The sequence below is a fragment of the Varanus komodoensis genome, unplaced genomic scaffold (assembly GCF_004798865.1).
Source record: "Varanus komodoensis strain SLA01 unplaced genomic scaffold, ASM479886v1 scaffold27, whole genome shotgun sequence".
Classification (NCBI taxonomy): Eukaryota; Metazoa; Chordata; class Lepidosauria; order Squamata; family Varanidae; genus Varanus; species Varanus komodoensis.
The window spans coordinates 9,507,418-9,526,496 of NW_025335701.1; the positions used below are offsets into that span (position 1 = coordinate 9,507,418).

General features: G+C 51.5%; 1 protein-coding gene across 3 annotated transcripts in view; it reads left to right on the plus strand.

Moving 5' to 3' along the window:
* Nucleotides 1–5,975: 5,975 nt before the first annotated feature.
* HERPUD1 (homocysteine inducible ER protein with ubiquitin like domain 1) overlaps nucleotides 5,976–19,079 on the plus strand; it is a 33,574-nt gene continuing 20,470 nt past the window's right edge. For all 3 annotated transcript variants that reach the window (XR_006415100.1, XM_044433951.1, XM_044433950.1), the window contains exons 1-6: nucleotides 5,976–6,201; nucleotides 14,003–14,080; nucleotides 14,182–14,256; nucleotides 15,965–16,089; nucleotides 16,798–16,917; nucleotides 17,426–17,767. Coding sequence is in view for 2 of the 3 variants with exons in the window: in XM_044433951.1 (XP_044289886.1) it covers nucleotides 6,040–6,201; nucleotides 14,003–14,080; nucleotides 14,182–14,256; nucleotides 15,965–16,089; nucleotides 16,798–16,917; nucleotides 17,426–17,767 (902 nt within the window). In the remaining variant the exon portion in view is untranslated. The remainder of the gene's footprint in view (nucleotides 6,202–14,002; nucleotides 14,081–14,181; nucleotides 14,257–15,964; nucleotides 16,090–16,797; nucleotides 16,918–17,425; nucleotides 17,768–19,079) is intronic.

Consider the following 19,079-nt stretch of genomic DNA (forward strand, 5'->3'; position numbering starts at 1 on the left):
TAGCTCGAGACAGATACCCCGCCTTGCGGCAGCATGCAGACACTGCCGAAGCCCAGCCCTCAGTGCTGTGAGGAGTAAATCCCAGCAGTGACGATACGGAGGCAAAGTACCAAGCAGTAACAGTTTAATTCGTTCTTGCAAGAGCGGGCGCCCACCACACAGGCAGCGCGCCATTTCCACAAAAGGCCTTGCCTTGTATTCCCTTTTCCCGGCTCGCAGACCCTGCCTCTTTTCTCCCACTGGCTGGGTTACTAGGAGGTCACAATCTTCTCCATCCGCCTACATCATACCACCCCTCAACATGTTCCCCCTCCCGCTCATACATCCCATGTTCATGCTAATGAGCCCGTTACCTGTGAGAGGTGTGTCAGTCGCTATTCATGAACCTATTAAGCGTGCGCACTACCTTCTAAGAGGTCAACAGGCCGGCTTGGCCTTGTAGATTCTCACTTGACGCCAACTGGTTTCTTAATTCTTGTGGGAGGATGAGACAGGACGAACGGACCTTCCTCCAGGCTCCTTACGGCCAGTTGTAAAAGGCAATCAATTTCCTGCTCTCTTCCACTAACGGTGACAGTTTTACCACTGCCCCCCCTCCCCCATTTTACCCTCTCTGGTATTTTTCAGGACTTTGATGCAAGAAACACTATTACTTTTAGTAGAACTGTTTACATGGTTCCATCCTCAGTCCTTTTGGCCTCAAGGCTTTCAGTGATCCTACCCTAGCCCTGTATTTCACCCTTTCTTTGGTTTTCACCTTACCGCTTAGTAACAGTAATTTTTCATTTCTCACAGTGCCTCGGGAGAATGAGCGCCACGGCACCAGGCAGGCAGGCAAGCAGCGGACTGGGGCACAGCTGCCGGCCACCTGCAGTCCACTCCTGGAGTAGACCTCTTGCTCTTTTCAGCAGTGGGCCTCCAGGGAACAGGGGTGCTGGTTACGTGCCCTTTCATCAGCACGGCCTTTTGGCACGCTCCCTCCAGCTTTCTTCCTGCGGCCTGCACAACGAGGTCATTTTGGGGCAGCCTTCTCCAGTCCGATGCCCTGCTGACGGTTTAGGCTACCAACCCTCAGGAGCTCCCATCCAGCTCCAGACATCTTTCAGAGGCCAGAAGTATGTGCTCTGTGGCGGGAAACAAAAAACATAAAAAGGAAATGCACTGGGGAAACAGCCAGCATCATGCAAGGAAGGACGACACGGCTGTAGCCTGATGCATCTGGAGGGCACTCGGTTTGCACCCTTGGCTTGGGCCCTGGATCCTTTCTGGGCCCTGTTGAGACAACTGTTTGGCTAACATCTCTCTTCCCCACCACCCTGCCAGAGTGGGCCAGGGCATCCCAAAATAGGTTAGCAGCAGCAAGCACCAGTGGGCTTTTGCAAAGCCAGCCAGCCTCATTTACCCCTCGGAGAGCAAGCCGTGCCAGCAAGCTTACAGGTCGCCCTTGAGGACACATCGTTCCTGGGAGAAGCCATTCTCCAGGCCCCCACACGACTGGACTGGACGAGCAGGCGGGAGCAAAACAGGAGCGGCTGGAGCCCACGCCCTTGCTAATCAAAACCTCCTGGAGCTTTGACCCTGGAGCTTTACGGAGCTGGGACCGAGTCTGTGTTTGGTCCGATATATTAGTCTGCAAGGCCTCGATGCTTATTTTCAGTACGGCACTGGAGGGGGGAATGCAGTATTCCTGAAATATACATATTCCCCAACGTCACAATACTTTCCCCTCCCCAGCTAGTGGAGAGAGTTCATGATGGGCTTTTGGTTGTGCATGTGTGCGTGTGTGTTTGCATATCTGGATGGTACGAAATAGTTTCAGGATTGCATCAGCAGCTTGGCTTGGCAGAGTCTTTCGCTTCCCGAGCGATGTGAAACACACACCTGTGCCTACAGGGGCAGGCAGGGCCGTGGCTGCAGGGGTTTCTCAGAAAAGTGAGGACTGGGGCATTGCTGATAGCAGCTGCCGTCTGGCGCATGGAGACACGCCGTCCAGTCGCCTGATGCAACCAGCTCGACGGCCCAGAGTGCTCCCCCTGCCAGGCAAAGCGAACGGAGATGCAGGGCAGGCAAAGTATTCTCTGTGGGCAGGTTTCCAGCAACGGCAGCCTGAGAAGCTGCGGTGTGTGGCACATGGAATTCTGCAGTGGGGGCGTGGGATGGGTGTGAGCCCCCAACTCCCAGGATTGAGCAGAGTTGGCAAGGGGATTCTGGGAGCAGCACTGCTGCCCATATTCAGCAAAGACTCTCACTTCATATCTATGGAATGGCCCAAAGTCTCCTTCATAAGGTTTGTGAACGCCAGCTAACGGGCATAGAATCCCAGAACAGTAGAGCTGGAAGGGGCCATGAAGACCATCAGGTCCACCCCCTGCTGTTGCAGGACACCACCTTACACCCTCCCTCCCGGAGTTGTCCCGCTCCGAACAGGTTGTCCCTCGGTGCTTGCCGCATTTGTGACAAGCCACTTGGCTGAGCCAGGTGAGCATTTCCGGCAGCCCTCGACTGGGCGTGAGACAGTCCTGCCTGCGGGATCAGGCCCAGGTCCATCCGGTCCAGCAGTCTGTGCGCACGACGGCCAGCCAGCTGCCCGCAGGATCCCTCCGGCAGGACGGGCGCAAGGCCTCCCGCTGCCCGAGCTCCTCAGCCACTGGCGTGCGCAGGCGCACCTGGTGAAGGCGGTGGCCCATGGCCAGCAGGGCGAGTCGCCTCGGATGGCCTCCTCTGCGATTCTCTCCGATCCCTTCTTAAAGCCCCCTGGACTGGCAGCCAGCATACTTCGTCTGGCAGCAAAGTCCACAGCAGGCACCAGTGGTTTCAACCACTGGTCCAAAGACTGGTCCCAGTTGGCAGAAGGTTTCCTGCCAGTCCCTGGGAGCCCACATCCCGCTCGCCGTGGAAGGCGCAGGGGCCGGCGGTGCTCCACCACCTCTTCCTCGGTCGGCATTGCATTCAAGGGAGTGTGCCGGTGCCACTGGGGGGACAGGGAGGGGAGAGACGCTGCGCCGATTTCGGGATTTTGTTCTTTTGTTAGCATTCTCTGTTACTTGGTTTCTGGTTGTTTTGGAGAATTTTCATTGTTTTGGTATTGTGTTTGCAAACGGCCACACTGGACACTGTATTATGTGCCTGGTGCTTTTGGTTTCTGCCTCAGTGGTCCCCAGGTGCTTTTCCTGTTTTCACCAGTCCCCAGCTGGGGAAAGGTTGAAAACCGGTGGTTTACGCTGTGCAAAGGAAACCTTTATCTGTCATAACCCCCCCGCCAGGTAGCTTCATGGAATGACCCGGGCCTTGAGTGCTGTGGGAGGGAGAGAGAAAATGCCTCCTCCTCTCCTTCCCCACACCATGCATTATTTTAGACACCTCTATCATGTCTCCCCTTTCTCGCCTTTGTTCTAACTAAACAGTCCCAGTTGCTGTAGCCTCTCCTCATTGCTCCAGGCCCCATATAATTTTTGTCGCCCTTCTCTTTGCTTTTTCAGTGAAATCACGTCCTTTTTCAGGGAAGGTGACCAGAACTGAACATAATATTCCAAGTGCAATCACACCAAATATTTGTATAAAAGTGCTGACTGCCAGTTAAGGGTTTATATTAGAGCGACAAACAAGCACCAGTCTGTCTTCGCTCTGCGCATGGAGGCAGCCACACGGAAGCAGCCTCTCCTAAGTCTGGTGAGACATTGGATTTTCCCTCCAAGTGGCTTCCCAGCTTTTCTGTGCCATTCTAAGAGGGCAGAGGGCTTCTTCCAAGGCTGAGTGAGCTTGCCGTAAATCTTCACTCTAAAAAGATACTGTGTTCTTTGGTGTTTGCCCCGTTTTTGCCTCTGGCCCTGCACAGCAACGGACTTGGACCCCCAAGAGCTCAACCAAAGGAGTTTGGCCCTCAGACTGAAAGCAGTTCAACGGCCCTGGTCTAACCGCATGGTCTAATTGCTCTGGCTGGGAAAAGCCAGGTTTTGCATCTTTATGGCCCTTTGCATTTCCACTGGTGCCACTGAGAGAGGTTTACTTGCATGGCTGAGAAATGTCCTTAACAGTCAGGCCATCTGTGCTCAGAAACTGGTGCTGGACTAATTTTTGATTCGTGAGGCTGAAAATGACCTTTTTTAGTCATGTTTCTATTCCAAATTCAAAGGATATTTTCCAGCCCCCACTGTCCCCTTTTACGCATGGAAGCCCATGAAAGTCACTTCATCAGAAGTCAAGTCAGTCCACATGACCACACTGGTGCTTCTGCTGCGAAACGTTTTCTGTGCCCAGTCTCATGGGATCAGCATGTTTTGATAAAGCTTCTGTGTTCCTCAGTGTTCAAAGCCTGTGAGTCTGGCTTTTGCTTTCTCCAGACAGCCGGAACAGTGTCCGGTGTATCCTTCACAAAATAATTTTCTTGTAGGATAAATGGTTGCGTCAAATGCCACACCTCTCTCATGGGTATGTTTTTCTCTACCTGAGCAGAGCTTTTGACACAGAAGGCCAAGCTCTGTTGGATAATATGATGGACTGGGATAAGGGAAGCTTGGTCCAAGATATCTGGTGGGCACCAGGTTGAGGAAGGCTGTATCTGAAACTGAGCCCCCCCCCCCTTTAGACTTTCCAGAAAGGTCATGGTGCAGCTTTCTACATCCGGCACCAAACAGGTGCCCACGAATAGCTGGGCTTTCCCTTTTGGGAAGGAGGATGGTCAGTGCCAGTCTCAGCCAGCTTCCTCCCTCAACATGGCTACCTTCTCACTGCCCCTAACGTCAATTGCTCCTTGTTCTCTGTTGGGGATTTGCTTCCGCTTTCTTGCCCAACCGGTAGAGAGCCAGTGAGCAAGTCGGCCAGACTGCGCTTCTTCTCAGCCCACCACTGTGGGGGCCACATCTGGAGAGCATGGGGGGGGGGATCCATCCACATCTCGGTCTCGATAGGACCGTCACTGCCTGAGCCATTGGAGGGCTGGAGTGTGGCCTCAGACTGGAAAGCTGGTGCCCTGCAGAGGTTCTGGATCGCAACCCCGGTAAGCTCCCATCAGCATGGCTTATCATGGGTGTTATGTGTTGTCAAATTGTCCCGGACTTTTGGTGACCCTATGAAAGAGCGCCGTCCAAAATGCGCTGTCTTTGACCGACCTGCTGAGTGCCTTCAAACACAGCTTGTGGCACCTTTATGGAATCCGTCTGTCTCACAGCTGCTTGTTTCTTCTGCCTTCGACTTTCCTTAACACAATTGCCTTCTCTGGCAAGACCTTGCTTCTCATAATGTGCCCAAGTCTGACAGCTTCAGAGGTGCTGTTTTTGCTTTCAGGGAAAGTTCTGGCTTGGTTCGATCTAGACCCCACTTGTTCATCTGTTTGTCTATCCAGGATATTTGCAAAGGGTCCCTCCAGCAGCACCCTGTTTCAAATGCATCCGTTTTCTTTCCAGTGGACATTAATTGAAAAATCAATTTTACTGAAATTATTGAGCTGATTAGGCGGTTTTAAATTTTGCATGTGGAAGTGTGATACTTTATTCTTTTATGGTTTCTTGGTTTTGTGAATTTTCGTGAATTGCCTAGGCAGCTACAGCTACCCAGCAGTTCAGAAACAAAACAAACTTCATCAGGACTGAAGGGAATCGCAGTAACATTTTAACCAATCTGGAAAGCACAAAGCGCTCTACCCTCTGTGCCCTCAGAATGGCCAATTACAATGTTTGCTAGGAATGATAGCAGCTGCATTCTAGCAGACGAATAACAAGGCGGTAGTCCTCAGTGAGGCTCGCGAGGGGCGAGAAAACAGCTTCCGACGTTGGCGCGTCGCCTCGCCCTCAGATTGACAGCTTCCTCGTGCCCCAGCCCCGGTTCGCGCTCCGCCCTCCGTCCGACTTCCGCTGGTAACTTCTGGTAGGCCCACGTCTGGGCCCGTCCTCCAATCCACGGAGGCCACAGCGACGTAACGAGGCGGCGCGGGCGGGGCCGAGCCCATATAAGGAGGCGGCCGGGGAGCGCTGACGCGCATTTGCTGGCGGCATCCGGGGACGTGTCTCAGTCGCTGGTCGAGAGGAAGCGGCGCTGTCAGCCATGGGCGATGCCCGAGAGGAGACGGAGGCCCGGGCCGGCGAGGTCCGCCTCGTCGTCAAGAGCCCCGCGCACCGCCACCCGGACCTGTTGCTGCCGGCTCAGCGCTCCTGGAGCGTCTGCCGCCTGAAGGCCGAGCTCCGCCGCCTTCACCCGGACGCTCCGGTAAGCCCGGGCGCTTCTGCTTGCTTGCAGCGGGCCGCCTCCCGGCGTCCGTGGACCCTCCTCTGCCGGGAACGGTCTACCCGAGAATGTGGCCGGCGGGCTGCTTGCCTGCTTGGAGTCGGGAGAGCGGGGCTGGGGGAGGCGTGCTGCGGGGGCGTGAAGCCGGAGAGCGGGCAGAGCCGGTCCCAAAAAGCCCGTGGGGCTCGCTTGGAAGGCCCGGCCCGGCCCGTCGCCCGCGGCTCCGGCCTGCTTAAGGGGCCTCGCCGTCTTTCCTCCAGCTGCGGCGCTGTCTTCGCATGCGGCGGAAGGGCTGCCGGGTGGCCTGCCTCTGCTCCGGAGGCCGCGCCCGTCTTGCCCGGCCCCCGCGAAACCCGGGAGTCAAAACGTTGAAAAGCCGCGAGGGGCGGTGGGCGGAGAGAGACGGTCCCTGTTCCTTGTTTGCTTTAGGGGGCGAGCCTGACCAAAGAAAACGCACAGGGCGTAATTCACCAGCACGCATAGGATTGCGCGCTCGAACTCTCCACTTGCACGACTGGCAGGTGTTGGACTTCTGCTTCCATGCCAGCCGATTTCTTAACATGCCTCCACAGATTGGCTTTGGTTTTAGCTATTTAAGTTGTTGCTGGCTTTGTGCATTGGAGTTTTTTATGCCGCTTCGTTATGTGTAGATTTTTAATGTTAATTGGTGCAGAGGACTCGGAGTGCCTCAGCTGTAGGATAGTGAGTGAGTAAAGTGAGTAATGCAGGGCCAGGATGGAGTAGTGCCGGACTCAGGGCTGGGACCCCCACTTGATCGCCTTTGCAGGGTTGTTGAGAGGATAAAACAGGCATTTTTTGTAGCTCCGCTTGAGTTCCTTTCAGGAAAACAGCAGGACCTAAATAAATCTGGGTGCAAGGTGCATCTGGACAGAGCCAGTTTGGGGAAAGGTTTCTTAGGCCTGGAACTTGGAATGTTATGACCAGGAAGAAAACACCTGCTTGTCCAAACCTAGGTTTTCCTTTTAAGATGCCTTGCTTCCCACTTTGAGAAGCCACCCGGCATTGGGCATCTCCCTTCCTCTGCAGTTCAGAGTGCCTCCTTCAACGTGGAGGTTTTGTGTTTGTCGCTGTGGCAAGCGGACCTTTGACACCTGCAGGACGTGCTTAGCAGTGCAGTCTCCGAATACCAGGTGCAGGAGGGCGACCGGAGGTGGTGGAAGAGACAGGTGCAAGATGGAGCATAAGGCGATGGCTGGCCAGTGGCCAGGATGGCTGTACATTGCCTCCCGGATCTGTAGGCTAGTTGCTCAGGTGCCGCAGGGGGAGGGAGTGCTTTTCTGCTCATGGACTTCCCACAGGCATCCGGGAAATAGGATGCTGGGCTCGGTCAGCCGTTGGTGTTGGTCCAACAGGGCTCCTCTTGGGATGCCACCTAACAGGGTCTCCACTTTATTTTATGTATGTTCAATTTGCCTCCTTCATCCTTGGCAAATGGCTGCAAAGCAGTGTGGGGTTACAGATCCTCTGAGCATGTGCAGAGTTCACTTCCTTCCAGGGAAGATTGGCAATACTCCCAGATTGTCCTGTAGCCCATGCAGCTCTACTCGTGTATGTGTGTGTATGGGGTGGGATGGGGGATAAGTACTGTCCTTTTCCCCTCAACTTCATTCCAGCAAATAACTAATATTTTATTTTAAATTTGTATAGCTCATGATAACATAATTTCGTTTTCGCCACAGGCTTTCTTTCCACTGTGGTCCTCTTCCTCCACTTTCACACAACTAGGGGCCTTCGGGGAGACTTTTTTCTCCCTGTGCCCTTCCCTCTGCCACTTCTTTCACTTGCTTGCTTTGCCACAGTAAGCAAAATAATTTTTCTTTGCATCTCCTTGATGGCTATGCAGGGATTTGAACTCTGCCTCTTTGTTACAGCCAGTGCTAATTCATCACATAGTTTGCAATTATCTCAACACCCCCCCACAACTCTTTGCTAGCTCTTCTTTAAAAAAAATAATAAATGCTGGGCGGAACTTGTTTAGCTCTCAGTTTCTTCCTGGTCACCTTGATCTGTTCCTCCTCCTATTCTCTTCCTTATTTATATAGCAGCAGTAGGAAACTAAGATTTCTCCCCTAAGGAAGTGCCCCAAAGTTCTAACATACTTACTAGAATAGAATTCCTGTATTGAAACCTCCATGCAGTACAGTTGATTTTATTTATTTAAAATATTTATATGCCATCCTGTCATGAAAGCTCCAAGACAGTTTACATAAATTAAATAACATAAAATATAACAAATAAATTATCGACCCACACTGGCTGCCGTTAAATACATATAGGAAACCATATCAAAACTTATTAAATGTTGCTGAAATAAAAAGGTCTTAGCCTGGCGCCGAAAAACAAATAACGATGGCACCAGGCGGACCTCTCTTGCGAGCACATTCCATAGGCGGGGCGCCACCGCAGAGAAGGCCCTCCTCCGGGTCTTCTAATATCTTTCGTGGAAGGTTCCTGGAGAAGATCCTCTGCTGCTGATCTGAGGGCAAATATGGAAGCTGGCATTCCGTTAGGTATCCAGGTCCCAAGCTGTTAAGAGCTTTATAGGTAATAACCAGCACCTTGAATTGAGCCTGGACTTCGATGGGAAGCCAGTGAAGCTGGTAGAGGACTGGGGTTATATGAGAACAACGCCCAGTCCCCGTCAGCGACCTGGCTGCTCTGTTTTGCACCATCTGAAGTATCCGGACCGTCTTCAAGGGCAGCCCCACATAGAGCACGTTGCAGAAATCCAACTGGGAAGTAACCAGTGCATGTGTCACTGTTGCCAGGCAATCTTTCCAGGTAGGGACGCAGCTGATGGATTAGCCGAAGCTGAAGAAAAGCGCTCCTCGCCACCGCAGTCACTTGAGCTTCCAAGGACAGCTCCGGGTCGAGGAGCACTCCCAAGCTGCGGACCCTGTCCTTTAGAGGGAGCGCAACCCCATTCAGGGCAAGGTCCAAGTCACCTACACCGGAGCTCGAACCACCCACCAACAAGACCTCTGTCTTGTCTGGACTGAGCTTCAGTTTGTTGGCCCTCATCCAGCCCATTACCTCGGCCAGGTACTGGTTCAGCAGAGGCGCTGCCTCACCTGGATCAGTTGAAAAAGAGAGGTAGAACTGGGTGTCATCAGCATACTGATGATTCCGCAGCCCAAACCTCCTGATGACCTCTCCCAGTGGTTTCATGTAGACATTAAACAGCAAAGGGGACAAAATGGCTTCCTGCGGTACTCCAGGACATAACTGCCATGGCGCAGAGCCATAGTCCCCCAGCACCACCTTCTGGAATCGGCCATTGAGATAGGAGCGGAACCACCGCAGAGCAGTGCCTCCAACCCCCAATCCCGCTAGCCTGTCCAGAAGGATACCATGGTCGATGGTATCGAAAGCCGCTGAGAGGTCCAGGAGAACCAACAGGGACGCACTTCCCCTGTCTCTCCCTGCACAGGGCATTGTACAGGGCGACCAAGGCAGATTCAGTACCATACCCCGGTCTGAAGCCGGACTGAAATGGGTCCAGATAGTCAGTCTCATTCAAGAGTGCTTGGAGTTGTCCTGCCACCACCTGTTCCAACACCTTGCCCAAAAATGGGATGTTGGTCACTGGTCTATAATTGGCAGCCATCTCTGGATCCAGGGACGCCTTCTTTAGGACAGGCCTGATTACCGTCTCCTTTAAAGGAGCAGGCACCCGGCCGTCCCTCAGAGAGGCGTTAATGACCTCCAGGATCCAGGCACTAATCTCGTGTTTGGCTTTGGTCAGCAGCCACGACAGGCAAGGGTCAAGTAAACAGGTGGTGGGACGCACTTGTCCAAGCACCTTGTCCACATCATCAGGCCGCTATACCTGAAATTCATCCAGTAATATCTGACCGGATGGAATCATTGGCACCTCCCCTAGAGGATCTGAGTCACTACTGGAGTCCAGCTCGTGACGAATCTGAGCGATTTTCTCCTTAAAGTGCTGGGCAAAGTCGTCACAGCGGGCCATCGAGGGTGGTACGGGATCTTTCTTAGGCCAGGATGTACCAGCCCACGTACCACCCGAAAGAGCTCTGCTGGACGGCACTGTGAGGAGGCAAGAGAAGAATTTCTTCTTCGCTGCCCTCACGCCACAGCATAGGCTCGATAATGAGCTCGTAGGCTTTTTCGGTCAGATTCATCCCGTGATTTCCTCCACCTACGCTCTAGACGTCTCCCAACCCGCTTCATCGCCCGCAATTCAGGTGTATACCAGGGGAATGGACGGGCTCTGCCAGACAGGACGCTTAGGAGTGATCGTGTCAATAGCTCTGGTCATTTCCCAGGGCTTAAAAGTCTTGTTTAGGCTCAAGATCTACTTAAAGTTAAATTTAAAGAAAGCTAAAGTTCTTGACTTATTTCTTAGTACCAGCATGATGCTTTACTGTCTACTGTGATTTTTTTTAGAAGTCACAGGGTTAAAAAGCATTTTTGCCATCAGCAAATAGTGTTATGTAACTAGACTGGCTCTGGGCATTCTCTTCTGAGAGTTTAAGCTGCTTTGAACAGGGCGTTCTGCCCTTCTGCCAAACAGGATGAAGCAATAGCATTTTGCCCTCATTTATAGCTCTTGACTGATTGGTGCTGACAGTCAAATGTTTAAATATCGCTGTTTTTTCAGACGGTGATAGGGTAATTTTTTTTTGGCCCTTTGCTATTAATTGGCATAAAACTTTTATTAAACTTTTAAAATTATTTTTATTATATTTATGTTTCCTCTTAAGAAGCTCCAGGTGGCTCACACAGTTCTCCTCTCAGTCTGATCCTTAAACCAACAACCCTGTGGGGTAGGCTGGGCTGCGTCTAACTCGCCTCAAATCACCCAGTGAGCAGCTCCATAGCTGAGTGCAAACTAGACCCTGTTGCTAGAATCCCCAGTTCTGTTCTCTTAACTGCTACACTGCACTGGCTCTGCGGGGAGAAATCCATCAGTTGTAAACATTATGCTCCTTTTCGTCCCATGGCTGACTGTATACATGTTGTAACGCTATTTTGTCATCAGTGGTTTTGCAGGGGAAATAGAGAAATTGATCGTTTTTATTGTTTACAATTGGCTTGACGCCAAAAAGAGTTTCCATTTCTTCCCTGCTTTGCAATCTTGTTTCTGTCAGTGCCACTGGTAGCAGGGGAAGCGAATACACTGCAGCAAGCGTCTAGACCGCTGGCAAGTCCATTACTGCCTCTGTGCGAAGGATTCCCGGACTCTGCTGGGGCCTTCTTGGCGACTGGCTGTTCGCACTGCTTTGCAGGACTCGGCCTTTTAGCAACAAGGAAGGTCAGGGATAATATGCAAGTCCAATTTTAGTGCTCTTTATTCAGTTGACTAGCACAACATGCTGCCTGTATTTTGGCACAGCAGCAGTAAAGTGGATGTAAAATGACGAAATAGTGAATTACGGCGCTGATTGCTGGACTATACATACTGAGCCAAATCAGCCTGCTGTGAGAATTGCTGGCAGACCTAAAGTGACATCAAAAGCTAGTCTGGGTTCAAAGCATCCACCCACAGAGAAGACCTGGGGTTTCTTGAGCTACTACTAAACTGCAGTTTTGGCACTGCAGCTGGCTCCTAGCCCAGCCTGATGTTTCTGCTTTCTCTTGCAGGCTGGGAGTAAGAGCAGCAAATGTGTCAAGAATGAGCTCAGAGGCGACAAACAAAAGTGCCTCTTGTGGCTTTCCAATGATGGCAACTAAATGATGTGAGGGACTTATGACTGGGCTGTGTATCCAGCCCTCCAGTATCAGCAGCCTTCCTGAAACATTTCCCTCGGGCCAGTGTGAAATTTCTGTGCTTTTCTAAGGTTTAAAAATAAGGCAGTTACAACGAAGGAAGAGAATGGCCTATTTCCAATTGCTTGAGTTTCAAAGTACTGCAGCACAATTAAATCCCCTAATATAAGTACTGTGTAAGTAAGTATAAGTAAGCCTGTGAAAGCTGGACTATATGGAAGGCTGAGTGCCGAAGGATTGAGGCCCTTGAATTGTGGTGCTGGAGGAGACTCCTGCGAGTCCCTTGGACCGAAAGGCGATCAAACTGGTCAGTCCTAGAGGAGATCAACCCCGACTGCTCTTTAGAAGGCCAGATACTGAAGATGAAGCTCAAATACTTTGGCCACCTAATGAGAAGGAAGGACTCTCTGGAGAAGAGCCTAATGGTGGGAACAATTGAAGGCAAAAGAAGAAGGGGACAGCAGAGAATGAGGTGGCTGGATGGGGTCACTGGGGCAGTGGGTGTGAGCTTAAGTGGACTTTGGGGGATGGTGGAGGACAGGAAGGCCTGGAGGAATGTTGTCAGTGGGGTCGCGATGGGTTGGATACGACTTCGCGACTAGCAACAAGCAACATATAAGTACTTCCATTCAAAGAGAGAAGGTGTGGATTATTAATCATGCTTAGGTTAAAATAATCCCATGAGAATCCTATTTTCCTGAATGCCTCACTAGTGAACAGACTTAGAAACATGGAAACAGAGCGAGTCAGAAGGGGTCTCCCGGGCCATCTAGTCTGACCTCCGGCACCAGCCAGCTCCGCTCACGACATACCCACCATGTGCATGTCCACCCTATCCTTGAACACCCTCCCCGATGGGGCCTCAGCAACCTCTCGTGGAAGCCCATTCCACACCCTCGGGGTCCTGACTGTCAGGAAGTGCTTCCTGGCATCCAAATGGATCCTTGGTTCCCTGAGATTTGCTCTGTTGGAACGCGTCCTGCCTTCCTCTGCAGGGGAGAACAGGTCTCCACCCATCTCCATGTGACACCCCCTCACATACCTGCATGTCACCAACATATCCCCTCTGAGTCTCCTCCAGGCTGAAGAGACCCAGTTCCCTCAGTCTCGCCTCATACAGCATCCCCTGCAAACCGGCCACCAACCTTGTGGCCCTACGCTGCACTGACTCTAACCTGGCTATATCCTCCTTGTAATGAGGGGCCCAGAACTGAGCACAATACTCCAGTTGTGGGCGCACCAAAGTCGTATAGAGTGGTAGTAATACCTCTCTTGATCTAGAAGCCACACTTCTGGCTATGCAACCAAGGGTGACGTTCGCCCTCTTGGCCTTGCATCACACTGCTGACACATGTTCAGCCTGCAGCCAACCAGCACCCCGAGGCCCCTTTCACAAGTGCTGCTCTCCAGCCACTTGTCACCTAACCTGTATTTAGCAACTTGGCCATAGTTTTCTATACTGAGCAGAGTTTCACTGTTCAGTGAAGAAGGAACTCTCTTCTTCATTGTCTGGGCGCATCTTGATGCTTGCCCCAAATGTCACCTAAATGCATTCCATTGCAGCTCAGTTGCTTGGTTAGGAAAATACCTGTCAAGGCCGAAATATGGCGATTTTCTTTGTTCGGGCAGCGCTTTGTTTTCAAGAAGCATCTGGAAGGCTGTTGCACTGCTGCTTATCCAACTTTCAACACATATCTGTTCTTCTGCCTAGAAATACCAGCAGCAAGCCAAAATGCAGTTGCCATGCAGAGCTATCATTACGGTCCTCAAAGCAGGAAAACATTCCCATTCCCTGGAAAAGTGTTAGCTGTAGATAAGCTGGTTGAAGGGAAGAAGGATCCAGACATTCCCAGGAATAGGGGAGGAGTTATGTTGAGTGGCGGTGGTGGTGGTGGGATATTTTTGTGTGTTGCTAATTCAGTTAATAGGAGCTTCCACAAAGTGCATGTGTCAAGCCTGTTGTAACCTGTGAATCTTTAGCCTCATTTGGCAGAATGGCGCTTAACCTCTGCATCCTCTTCCTTTGCAGCCAGAAGCCACTCAGAGGTTGATTTATGCTGGGAAGCTCCTGCACGACCACCTTTCCTTGCAAGATGTGCTTAACAAGGTACAGCTGTCCATGCAGGCACTGCTTTTCGGAACTGTACTGCGATTTCAAGTAAATGTACTTGAAAAGTCTTTGAAACCTTGATTTGTTTTATATTTCAGGAAGAAACGCTGCATGTACTCCACTTGGTGTGCAGCTCAAAGGCTCTGCCTGCAGGACAAGATGCTGCTATGAAGGTACTTGCACCCAGAAAGACCTCTCGATTTGTATCCCAAAGAAAGGAAGTTTTTATTGAGTGACTAAATCAAAGGGCAGCTTGTGCAGTAATTCACTGAAGGCTTGTCCTTCACTTGAGGGAGAAATGATGTGGAAGTGAGCTAAAAGCGGCTGTGCGGTGATGCATCAGTGTCTGGCAGGGTGTGGCAGGGGTTGTTCAGTCTGTGGAAGTTGGAGAGCTAGCAAGAGAACAAGGAAGGGAGGGTCCTGTGCATTCTTGATTTGTCTGCCAAAAAGCACGGGAAAGATGTATGTTTGCCACAGAGAAAATCCAAGAGAAGGCCAGGAAGTGCCATCCTTCTGTGGCTTGGAAGAGATGCAGGGTTGATGAGCAGAGTGTGGCCCTCCAGACATCAGCAAGACTGAGTTCTTCCAAAATCAGACTTCATTTGTTAGGAAAAATGCAGTTAAACTACAAGGGTGGCAAATGGACAGCTGATTTCCAGGTGTGTGAGAATTTTCTAATGCAAATTAAATTTATTTGCATTGGAGATGTTTCAGTTTGCACGGGAAATTGTTCTGAGGTCCCAGGGAGATTTAACTGTATATAGCTCAGACAGCTCACACAGCTGCACACAATGTGGTGACAAGCAGCTCCCTCTTTCAGCAGTGCTTCACTTCTGCTCCCTGAGGTTGCTGGGCCACTGCGGTTTCGCTCTCAATGCTTACCAGTTCCATTTTGCACACAGATACGTATGTGCTGCTTTAATTTAGCATACGTGTATTCTCACCTTGGGGACTGCAGGTGGTGCAGTGGGTTAAACCGCTGTGCTGCTGGGCTGGTTGATCGAAAGGTCGCCGGTTCGAATCTGCACAATGGGGTGAGTTCCCGTTGCTCCGTCCCAGCTCCTGCCAACCTTGCAGTTCGAAAGCCTGCAAATGCAAATAGATAGAAAGGTACCACTTCGGTGGGCAGGTAACAGCGTTCCGTGCACCTCGGTGTTTAGTCATGCCGGCCACATGGCCACGGAGACTGTCTGTGGACAAACGCTGGCTCCCTCGGCTAGGAAATGGAGATGAGCACCACCCCCGAGAGTCAGGCATGACTGGACTTCACGTCAAGGGGAAACCTTTACCTTTACCTTTACCTTTACCTTTATTCTCACCTTCCTGCTAGAGATAATTGCCTGGAAAATGTTAAATGTTAATTTGGAACTGCCAAGCTTGTTGACTATGGTATTTGCAGTTGGTGTCCATTTATTTTTCCCAAGGAGCTTACGAAATGGAACATTTCCTGCCAAAAGGCGAGGGACTGTGCTTGTGCCCCCCATGAGTGGGGGCAGGAAATCACGGTGCTGATGGTTCTTGCAAGAACTCAAAGCTTGTGGGAGCAAACTGATGAGTAGTGCCTTGCTGAAATGGGGGAGTGGGGGGATTAGATTTTGGTAGGTCCAGAGAGCTGGCTGCTATTTGGGGCCAGGGTGTTCCCTTTTCTGAACTGCAAGTGTCATTTGTCCTGCCTTGTTGCTGGGCCTTATCAGCTAACTTCTCCAGACAGATTGAAACCCTTTGAGCGGTTATAGCGTGAGGACCCGGCATGGAGGCGGACTCATGCTCTTGAGCAGCAACATTTCGGGCACAGTGCGCCCTGCGTTTCCAGCTTTGGAAAATAGAACGCGACGCTCCACACAGAAGCTTTGCAAACCTTGTTCATTCAATGTTTTTTAGGCGGCTGAAGCCCAGCAGCAGCCGGCAGCTTTTGGCCGAGATTCCCCTGTACATCCTTCAGTTCACCCTTGGAATCGAAGGGAAGATGCCTGCAATAGGCCTCCCGCAGAAGCTGCTGGCAGTCGGTGCGTATGTTGCGCACGAGAATGTGCCAGCTTGTGAACGAACGCTCTGGCACTGAGTGTGTGATGGATCTCACATACGCACACCTCAAAGCGTGCACCGGAGTATAGAACTTTAGGCTTTCCGGGGGGAGGGGTCCCTCAAATGGCTGCGGCCCTTTCCTCAATCATCTGGCGATTTCCATTTCCCTCCCCCCCCAGTTGGTGGCTTTCCAGCTGTTGCATGCCCCCCCCCCACCAAAGAATGAAATGCCCCCCGTGGGGCTCAGGGAACCTTAAGTCACAATATTGGGGCGCATTTTGTGTCTTGCCCCCGCCCTGTTAATCTCTGATGCCATGCGCAACCGGAAGGCAGGCCCCAGAGCGGCATTGAAATGGGATTCCACCCTTTCTCTGAATGCCACGGCAGTCATGGCACTCACAGGAGCCCGCAAGCCCTCTTGCCAGCAGCATGTGTAGAGGCTGGCTCATAAGTGAAGCCAGGATTTGTGGCCCCCTCGCATTTCAGGCAGTTTTCCCCCTGTGTGAAATTGACGACAGTTCGGTTTAATTCTTCTGGGAAGTGGTGTGGGGAACCATGGTAAAGCCTTGTTTTAGAGCCTACAGCATGGCAAAAACTCCTGGTGCATACCAGAAATGATTGGTGTGGTGGGAGAGGGGGAATAACAACAGTGGGCCCGTTCTGATCCCGCCTTTGTGTGCTTCGAATAGATCCCAGCCGGCACCGCATCCTTTTCATGGCATGAACCCCGCCTATGCGTCCTACACAACGTACCGCCTGCTGCAGTTATGGTTCCATCAGATTTATGCAAGACAATATTACATGCAATAGTAAGTGGTCCTTCTGTCTTTATTTTCACAAGGAATTGCACAGCGAGCTTTCTTGGCAGCAGCCCCATTCTCATATGCCTAACAGTGTCCCTGAAAGATCCATGGTGGTGTTGTTCTGTCCTGAATGCTAGTAGTGTCAGCTTCTCTTAAGCAAGCTGTAGCAGCCTTCCCCCACCTGGCGGCCTTTGGAGGCATTCGGACCGCGACTCCCAGAATTCCCACCCAGCACTGACAGGGAATTCTGGGCATTGCTGTCCAAACATGTGGAAGGCACAAGGTTGGGGAAGGCGGAGCTAGTGATTCGTGGTCCTTCCCTTCATCAGTCTCTCTCTCAGGAAGTACGATGCACCTGTCTTAACAGCAGCGAGACACGTTGAAATGCCTTTTTCTAGATTAAGCTTGCCTTGGTATTTTTCTGTGATTATTAAGTGATTCCCGTGCATGCAGAGTTTGGCAAGCTTGCATTTGCTTTAAAATAATCTCATTTTATTATTATTAATTCATCCAGCATGGCTGCCAACGCCGCTTCTAGCAGCCTGTCTTCTAGACAAAGCACACAGGAGATCCCAGTGGCTCCTGTCGCTGCTCCGGCTCCTCTGCCCGGTCCGTTTCCTGCCGAAAATCAGCCTGAAAATCAAAACGTTGCCCCTCAGGTGAACCCAGGGGTCAATCAGAACCTACGGATGAATGCCCAGGGAGGTCCTTTAATGGAAGAAGAGGAAGCAAATCGGGACTGGCTGGACTGGCTGTACTCCGCAACCCTGTTCTATGTCTTCATCAGCATTGTCTATTTCTACTCCAGCATGAGCCGGCTTTTCATGGTGCTGCTCGGCACCTTGCTGATGTACCTGTAAGTGTCGAGAGCAGCATCCCTTGTCATACCTTGCTGCAGGGAACTCGAGGCCGCTTTTTATCCTCACAATAAGCTTCGAAATAGGCTTAGGTGAGAGTCAGGAACTGGCCCAAAATTGCCCTGTGAGCTGGCTAGGTGAGGACTGGGACCCAGATTCCAGAGTCCCAGTCTCGCATGTCTAGCCACTGTCCACACCGGCTCATGTCTGGCGGTGTGCTCCCTTTTGGGATGGAGAATGCCTGAGGTGGTCTCAGGCTGCAGTGGCTGTATCTTACCCTTTTAACATGGTTCCACTAGTAATAGAGGCTTAAAAGAGCGACTAGCCATTGGCTCATAGAAAATGTTAGGCTAGACTTAAATGTTACAGGCCCTAGCCTGCTTCAGCTTTGTTTTCACGCATCTAGTTTTGCGACTTTCTTGAATTGGCGAAAAGATGGTCCATGTCACTCATTTGGTTCTGCTGTATACCCCTTTTGGCGGTAGAAGGGGAGACGGTCAACTTGGCTTATTTTCTTCCACGTTTATCAGCTGTGGAAAAGCTTACGTAGGTGGCTTTTTACCACATCAGAGCTTTTAAAACATTAACATAAAGCACAGTTTCTCACTTTTAGTAAATCAAGGCAGGCAGTCACTCTGTTCATTCTTGTGGCCTTTAAATGGATGCTGGTTGCATTTGCATGATGTGCCCCCCTGCAAACAAGTTGTGTACTTTGAGTTGTTTGTGCACCCGCATGTAGAGTATGGACAGATCCAAAGGTTCTCATTCTTTTAAAAATTTTGGCAGTTGTGGAGGGTGTGCAGGGGCACAATGCAGATGTCCTGGAAGGGCAGTTCTGTCCTGCTTGTGGCCTGGATGGCGTCTGTTAACTCACAGGCTACGAAGAGATTGCTTTGTTCTCGTTTGAGAGCCATCAAAACAAGCTGAGAGAGAAACGAAGCTTTGGAGGAGGAGGTTTTTGCTGAATTGTGGGGGTCGTGCCTGTATTGCCCCCTCTCCCAGCCAGGTCCTCTAGCGCTTGTGTGGACCTCACTGTTCACCACTGGTCCCCTGGATTCGCAGCAAGCACCTTGCAGGTGATCCATGCTGATGGGGGCCACCAGCAAGCCTTCTTGCAGGAGGCAGCCCGGGTTGCACAGCAGGACAGCTCGATGCAGTGTGTTCCCCTCGGTGCCCTGGGCTGTGCGAACACTCGGACGCGAGAGCTTTTGTTGTGTCCCTCACCACTGGTGTGCTCTCGGGAGGCCCTCCCATGGGCAGTGGGCCGTTCGCAGCGCGCCTCCCCACCACCTCTGGAGTGGCTGGCCAGGC